Below are 7,961 nucleotides of genomic sequence, written 5' to 3' on the forward strand. Positions count from 1 at the left end.
TGTTTGTGTCTCCATCTCCAGGCTGAGGAGGCAACAGGTCTAGGATTAAAAAAAAAAAAAAAAAACAGACATCCCTCTCCCCAGCATCACTATCCAGCTCGCCCTGGGGGACCCTTGAGGCGTTCCCAGGCCAGAGAGGATACATAATCCCTACGGTTAGTCCTGGGTCTTCCCCGAGGCTTCCCACCAGTGGGACGTGACTGGAACACCTCTAAAGGGAGGCATCCTAATCAGATGAACCACCTCAACGGACTCCTTTCGATGTGGAGGAGCAGCGTCTCTACTCTGAGCTCTTCCTGGATGATTGAGCTCCTCACCCTATCTCTAAGGCTGAACCCGGCCACTCTACGAAGGAAGCTCACTTTGGCCGCTTGTATCCTGGATCTGGTTCTTTCGGTCATGATCACAGGTGAGGGTTGGAATGAAGACAGACCAGCAAACTGAGAGCTTTGCCTTCGACTCAGCTCTTTCTTCACCACGACCGACTGAAGCAACAGCCTCATTACTGAGGACGAGGCCCCAATCCGTCGATCCAACTCCCRCTCCGTCTCACAATCACTCATGAAGAAGACACCCAGATACTTAAAACTCCTGCACCTGATGCAAAGACTCCACCCCAACTCGGAGGGGGTATTCTACCCTTTTTCTGTGAGAACCATGGTCTCAGACGCTGCTTCACACTCAACTGTGAAATGCACCAGTGCCTGCTGAATGTCTTGGCTTGAACACACCAACTGAACCACATCATCCACATAAAGGAGAGACGAGACGCTGTGGTTCCCAAACCGGACTGAGGATGAGGCATTTTCAAATGTTTGTGTGTTTTTATCAAATGTCAAGAAATTAAGAAATCTTGAACTGGGTAAAGACAAAAATATCTTTAGAATAAAAGCTGCATAAATCAGAATGCATTAGTATTTGTTATATGACCATTAAGTTGATGCTTAAACTCAGACTGTGGAAATGATTAAAAGTTATTCTTTGCAAAGTATGAAATCAAACATAAAAAATAACATGAACTAAATCTAAGGATGCAGTTGAAATGCAGGTACACACTCCATGTAAACAAAGCTCTTTGCTGATCCTGCCCTGCCAAAAATGGACGTTTGAGTCAAATGACTGACCTGTTTAGATTGGCTGTAATCCTTAAATAAAAAATGCATCAAAATGTGTAGAATTTCAGAGATGTTTATGTGGAAATATATGATTAAATCAGCTGATAAATTCTTCGTTTTGTATTCTGACTTGTTTTCCTTCCTAATTTCAACCACTTAGCTTTAGTTCTTTTACTCCATGCTTATGCGCACCATTACACCAGAGCAAATTCCTAGTCTGTAACTCGTTTACTGACAATGGCAATAAAGTGTTTCTGATTCTGATATTAAAAAACAAACAAAACTGAACCAACATCCTGGAAGATAAAAATAACTGTGTGTTTTCAGAGCCATTTTACTAATTTTTTTGCACTAACTTTGATGATAACCCTGCTTTTGAAGGAACATTAGTCTTGTTTTACTGAGGGTGTGTAATTAAAAAAAAAAACATGACAAGGACCGGCAGCTTTTCCAGCTTCAAGAACTAATTCAGGTTTTAGCAGGAAAAAAACACTCTTTGAAATCTTTAAGGAAACTGGTGGGTCACTCTGGGTCAAACAGATCATTTTAGTTTTTATCTCCCATTCAGCTCAACCCACTCTTCAGAAACAGTGGCGGAGCAAGACATTTTTCTCAGGGGTGGCCAGACGGGGACCACTACTCACACAGGGGTGGCCAGACGGGGACCACTACTCACACAGGGGTGGCCAGGAATATTACATAATTTTTTAATTGAAAGTTTCTGCAGATCTTTGTGTTTTGGTCATTTCCTCATGTTCTTAAACAGGCAATGACCTCATAAACATGGGGGTCAGAACATTTTGAAAGTGGGGGGACACACTGTTGGGAGGTCTGGGGGTCCTCCCCCAGAAAATTTTGAATGAAATAGATGCCATTTCTTGCATTTTGGTGTATTTTACCAGGTTGGTAAACATGCTTTTACCTACGTAAATAAACACTTGATTTAATAATTATTTCAGAGACAGATTCTTAATTAATCTAGTTCCATCATCCTGTTTTTAAACTCACTGCTGCAGCTGAGATAAGGTTAATTAATGTGTCACGATTTCTCATATCCAATGACTTTAGGGGTGCTTTTTACTTCTATATTGTTTATTGATTTATTTTTTATTGTAACACATGTCATTGTGCCAAATAATGATGACCCTCAGCTGCATGTTAAAAACTCACGTTAATAATTTTACCCAATGAACAGGTGCAATATTGATAACCACCAACAATGAATTTAGAGGGGTATTTCCTTTTTTTTGATTTAGTGATAGGCCTACTCATATCTAAACACAGAGAATCATGCAGCATTCAGAACATAAAATGAAATAAATAAAATAAAATAAAATGAAAATAAAATAAAAAACATTTATCACCATAAGTCCAAAAGTAAGTAAGTAAAATTACATAGGCATATGTTCTGTATATAAAGAAAACAATCACTTCTTTGAGCTTGGTGATGTTTCAAACTGTTAAACACTGCCACCAACTGTTCAGGAGGATTATTACACTCCTAAAGGTTGTTTCACTGTGGAAAGGGGTGTGTACAGCAGGGTGGCCAATGGGGTGGCCTAAGATTTGTCTGTGGTGGCCATGGCCACCCCCTGGCCCCACCCCTGTTCAGAAACAACCTTCAGCACCGCTGCAACAATGAAAACTAAAGGCCAGCAGAACAGCTGTGCTGTTGCAAACATCACATGTGACAGCTCATCCTCTGACCAAACGAAGGCTCACCATGGTCATCTGTTTTTATGAGAGAAAAATGAGACAAACTAGAGGAGAGGAGAGCCAATACAGTCTGGAGTTTTATCCTGTCAGGCTGTGATTGCATAAGATGGACAACGAGGAAGGTGGGACAAATAAACCTTTTCTTTCAATATTAAAACTTGGACAGTTTGATCAAGAATTTACATGTATGTCATCTCAGGCTTCTAACATCTAATGATGGCTTCCATTTGCATTTAGAAGACACAATGTATGAGTCAATACAGAAAAACAAACAAACAAACAAAAAAACAAAGTGGGAATTCTTTCTAGCATAATCTGAGCATCCTGACCAGCTTCAACATGAAGTCTAATAAGGCTGACTCTGGCTATTTCTTTGCCTGTTCCTTACAAATGTGGCACCATTTAAGAGGAAAATAAACAGGTTTTCCAACRGTATAAGATTTATTGCCAAGAAGCACTGTTACAACAAAGGAACAATGTATCAAACAAAAATTTCCTAACTTTTTGTGCTACGTGTACCAGTTTCCTCTATGAGGCCTTTCATCTTACCTCGTCCTCCTCCGTGTAGTCTATGCTGGAGTTGAACACAGAGCCCAGGTACGTCAGGTGAAGTATTGCCAAAGCACTAAAGGCTATGTTAATCAAATACACCCATAGTTTCTGCAGATAATCATAAAATARATAGGTTACACAATCTACATGAGATTAATCATTTTAAAGAACACGTCTGCTTAGAAATAATAAAAAAATGCCCTCAAAATATTTGCAACATTATAAAGAAATACATAAATCAGCATCAGTTGATCAAAGTCTGACTTGCAATCAGAACTATAATATTCTGTACTTCATCATGCTGGCGGCTTTTTCTTCCCATAAATTATTTCCACTCCCTGCTTTTGAAATGTGTGCAACTAATCTAAAAGAAATTAAAACTGCCAAGCCTCTTTTTCTGTAAATTTCCCATATAAGACCAGGCAGTCCAGATAAAGTTGATGTATTTTAACTGCAGCAGATGTGAAAACAGAATAAACTGAATATCATGATTCTTTACTAATACAGTCAGTGTAGAGTCTCTTATTTCCCAACGTGATACTCACCCAGCTAGTTTATTCTAAATAACAATAAAAAAATTGAATCCACCTCCTGCTGTGAAAGCAAATGTCAGCAATTAACTGTACAGATAAAATGGTTGAAAGACACAATAATACCTGTGAGAAACACCGCTTGTTGTCGGAAGGCACATTTTCTAATAGGATTACATAACAGCAGAACTGACCGAGCTACTGCAGCACCCAATTATGTTAGACTTTGTGCTGCATAAAAATAAGTTCAATATGTATTTAAAAATAAAACATACCTTGCGAAAAGTAAAAACAAAGTAGAATATATTGTACAGCAGTGGGGAAAAATATGGTGATATTTAAAAAAAAAATCTAAGAACCATGGCATAAAGTAACCTCAGTTTCAAACTCTGGCATGAAAGGTGGCGGCTGATATGCTTTCCTTCAAGGAGTGCTAGGCCTTTAATTTCAATATACAGTATTTATTTTTGTTGAATAAACAAACAATATAATCAAAAGTACTAAGTCTGCATCATCCATCAATAATCATTAGTACCTTTTTGTTTTGGTGACTGCAGTTTGGTGGACATTTCCTTGACAGCACGCAGGCGTTAAAAATGGCGGCAAGCCTCTTCCGCAGAACTGAAACAAAGAAAACAAGAAGCATTCGAATGAAACGAGCGGAGGAGCTCCTTTCCGACCATAATAAGAAAATTAAAGGCACTGCAGTGAACAGAAACGGCGTGTCATGGAGGCTGCAATTAACCATTACTGCAGAGCTAAGCACTTCCTCTAAATGGAACGATTCTAATGTGAAAAAAGAGAAAAAAAAAACATACCGTGCTCAATGTATGTGATGAACGCCAGAGACATCAGCACTGCCCCCAGRTGGAAACTCAAACCCTGAAATAGACAAAAAGTTCAAATCAAAACAAACCACTTGTTGACACAAAGGCCGTTCGAATCAAGAGGAAAGCACGCAGAACGCTCACATGCAGGAGGGCGCTGGCTGCGTACGTCACCACCAGGGCCGTGAACGTCCCGAATTTGAGTGCGCTCTTAAACACGTCTGTGGGGTGAGAGCTTCAGCTTAGTAAACGGATAACTGCTGCTTTGGATWGTCGCTGTTAGCGGTAAAACTCACAGGTGTGTAGAAAGCGAGACATGGGCAGATTCCACGACGTTACCACCTCCACCRTGGACCGAGGAAACTCGATACTGAGTGGTTTTGACACACTCATATCCCTACGAAACAAGAGGTGAAAAGCAGCTTTTAAGAAATGTGGAAAAAAACAAAAATGTTAAAAGGTGCACCTGCAGCTCTGACCATTTTAAGTTGTCTTTCTCCTCTGTGAAGCCTGCCCCGGCCAGCGTCGTGGTAGCCTCGCTCAAGTAACCAACAAAGTAGTTRCTGAAGTGAAAAGACATGGTGCTCTCGTACGCCAGCAGCCACCTAACACAGGAGCATCAGAGCACCAGGTTCCATTTCAACTCAAACCGAGCTACATTTAGAGATCACACAGCACGAGACGGTGAGACATACTTTGCCGGTGAACCTCTGAGACGCGATGGGTTAAAGAGAGCGGGATTAGTGATCCACGACATTTACACAAACCTTTCACTGACTTGCGTTTCGACGACGTACGTCTCACCACGTTTTCAAGGAGGTGAAATGGTAAATGAGAGGTTGAGAAACATCCTGGCACACATGTAGCTGCACAGAGAGGGAGGGGGGGACGATGCATGCAGGTGAAGCTTTTTTGCTCACACGGTGGACAGAGAACGAGTGTGCAGCAACGGAGCGAAAATGAAGTCGATGTCGGGAGCATTCTGGACAATTCTGGACAATTACTTACTTGATTTTCCTCCTCTTTTTGCTATAAATGAAACAGACAGCAGAAGCATTACCTTAATTAGCATTCCAACGGGAACTCATTTGTATTTCTGTACCTCGCTCACCTTCGCAGTAGCTTGTCTCCATAAATGGGTATGAAATAGGGGAAGAGGTAGGGCGCCACGCAGTTGGAAATCACAAGGCAGATCTGGCTCTTCACCCAGCTAACAGACACTTTGAAAAGCCATGCTAAACTCTGAAACAAGGACAACCTGTAAGGTCCCTCCCAAGACCGCCGCCGTCTCAGGATAAAATGTTCAAACAGCTGAACGTGTCTTTTCATTCGCTCACCAGCTTACGTCCTTCTAAAGCTTCTTTGTAGCTGTTGAAGCTGATCCAGGGCCCAAAGATGACCGTGCCCACAAAGTAAATGTAGCCCATGAACTCAACGGGTGAGGGGACATTCGCTACAACACCCCTGTCCAAATCAAACGCCAGAGAGATGGCTTTCATGGCAACCACCATTTGTGAACCTGGATGACAGAGAATTTAAGTTATGGCTAAAATAATTCAAGATATATTGAGATGAAGTATCATGTATGCATAATATGGTGAGTTCTATTCCACCTCTCATCTTGTGCCAATTGGTGGTCTCCATCATRTGCAGCTCCCTGATRAAAACAGAGAAGAATGTTTACATTTTAATTTATTGCATAGTGTACAGGCACTACAACACAGACTGAGAGAGTGTTTGACGCCTGCCAGGTATTCAGTGCCAGGCATCAAGAAATAACTCTCTTACCCCAGGAGCAGGTAGATGAGCACGGTTATAGAGAGAAAGGTGCCTCGGATGGTAGAGTGACGGCACAGGAAGAGGAAGAGGTAGCACAGAAGGCTGAGAAGAACCACCCAGATCATGTGGAGCTCAAAGAACAGGTAGAGAGCGTAGAAACCTCCAGCCACCGTGCTCATGTGTTTCACAAATGAAGGAAGGCCTTATGAAGCAAGATTTAAGAGACAAAGCACAGTGATGGTTTATTTAGGATGCAGGCGGTAGGACAGGCGAAATACACCTTTAAAAAAAATAACTGAACTCCTACCCAACATCCAGAGCAGTCGACACAGCAGACAGATAACCAGCAGCTGCCAGAACTGCTCCAGGCCCTGCTGGGCTGTGGGCAGCAGGCAGCCATGAGCGAGCTCCTGGAAAAACTTCTGTCGGCTGAACACCCCCATCCCTGGACTGAGAGAGCACAAATAAGCTGAACACCTTCTAATGACAGTAGCTATAAATACATATATGCAAATAACTGTGCAACATTCAGTATAAACACAATTCAAACTTCAATTCCCAGCATGCAAAGCAACTCACTGCGAAAATATGTGCACCACACGAGTTTACTCTCTGAAATGTAACAATAATTTCTTGTTTTTGCACCARTTTAAATGTAGATCTGTATACACAGTTAATGAATGAGTCCGATTAAAMCAGTCTGAGAGAATAGATGACAGCTACAGCTCAATGAGATTAAAAATTAGGTTTTGACAAACACTTGTTCATTGATTTGAATAAGGATGCTTTTCACTAAAGCATGTTGTCCGCAATGCAGTGGACCAAGCATGGAGGTGAGTTGACTCACAGCTGAATTAAACAGCTGCATCACCAGCACGCTAATAAACATCCTCACTGAGCTCACTGCTCTGCTCTGACTTAGAAAAGAAACGCACCATAAACACACGAAACCTGGAGGTTTGCTGACCTCGCTTTCACTGAACCCAGTGGTTTTTACAGCCTCATTTAACGTAACTGAGGGTAGCCCCCTGGTAGCCCCCCCGCCCTTCCCCGCGCGTCACCCGGCTGGACACCCGGACCTGTCAGTTTATTTTCCGGAGAAAAAAAACCTACCCTTTCCACGCAGCAGCAGAAAGTCCAGTCTYGTCTCTTTGTTCGACTTCTTTTACACTTGGTCTAGGAGATGCATATCTAGAAGAGCCCAATTGTCACAGCATCAGCACCACTAGCTTATCATCTAACGAAGGCACGCGAGAGTGGTCAACCAACCTGAAGCGGAGCTCCGTGAACGCTCGCCAATCACAGCGGGGAGTGAACAGAAGTGACAGCCGAAACGTCCAATCAGATTTGTTGCTCGCTTCTGATGGACGCATCTTAACCAATCGGAAGCGTACAACGTGCAGCTGGTGTGTAGACATTCTTCTTCTGGCAGAGGGCATAAT

At 42.1% G+C, this 7,961-nt stretch overlaps 1 protein-coding gene across 2 annotated transcripts in view; it reads right to left on the bottom strand.

The window, feature by feature from the left end:
• The window catches only part of LOC106519341 (porcupine O-acyltransferase), a 10,802-nt gene extending 2,995 nt beyond the window's left edge, over positions 1 to 7,807 (bottom strand). The window contains exons 1-15 of one of the 2 annotated variants that reach the window (XM_014010970.1): positions 7,789 to 7,807; positions 7,633 to 7,710; positions 6,827 to 6,969; positions 6,529 to 6,721; positions 6,354 to 6,397; positions 6,078 to 6,259; positions 5,852 to 5,982; positions 5,749 to 5,769; positions 5,436 to 5,450; positions 5,220 to 5,345; positions 5,037 to 5,137; positions 4,885 to 4,961; positions 4,732 to 4,795; positions 4,449 to 4,534; positions 3,381 to 3,491 (exon numbers count right to left, since the gene is read on the bottom strand). In XM_014010970.1, the coding sequence (XP_013866424.1) occupies positions 3,381 to 3,491; positions 4,449 to 4,534; positions 4,732 to 4,795; positions 4,885 to 4,961; positions 5,037 to 5,137; positions 5,220 to 5,345; positions 5,436 to 5,450; positions 5,749 to 5,769; positions 5,852 to 5,982; positions 6,078 to 6,259; positions 6,354 to 6,397; positions 6,529 to 6,721; positions 6,827 to 6,962 (1,287 nt within the window). In that variant the 5' untranslated portion in view covers positions 6,963 to 6,969; positions 7,633 to 7,710; positions 7,789 to 7,807. The remainder of the gene's footprint in view (positions 1 to 3,380; positions 3,492 to 4,448; positions 4,535 to 4,731; positions 4,796 to 4,884; positions 4,962 to 5,036; positions 5,138 to 5,219; positions 5,346 to 5,435; positions 5,451 to 5,748; positions 5,770 to 5,851; positions 5,983 to 6,077; positions 6,260 to 6,353; positions 6,398 to 6,528; positions 6,722 to 6,826; positions 6,970 to 7,632; positions 7,711 to 7,788) is intronic. The other variant, XM_014010971.1, reaches the window with a different exon arrangement.
• Between the last annotated feature and the right edge of the window lie 154 nt (positions 7,808 to 7,961).

This window comes from Austrofundulus limnaeus, unplaced genomic scaffold (genome assembly GCF_001266775.1).
Source record: "Austrofundulus limnaeus strain Quisiro unplaced genomic scaffold, Austrofundulus_limnaeus-1.0 Scaffold75, whole genome shotgun sequence".
In the NCBI taxonomy this organism is placed as follows: Eukaryota; Metazoa; Chordata; class Actinopteri; order Cyprinodontiformes; family Rivulidae; genus Austrofundulus; species Austrofundulus limnaeus.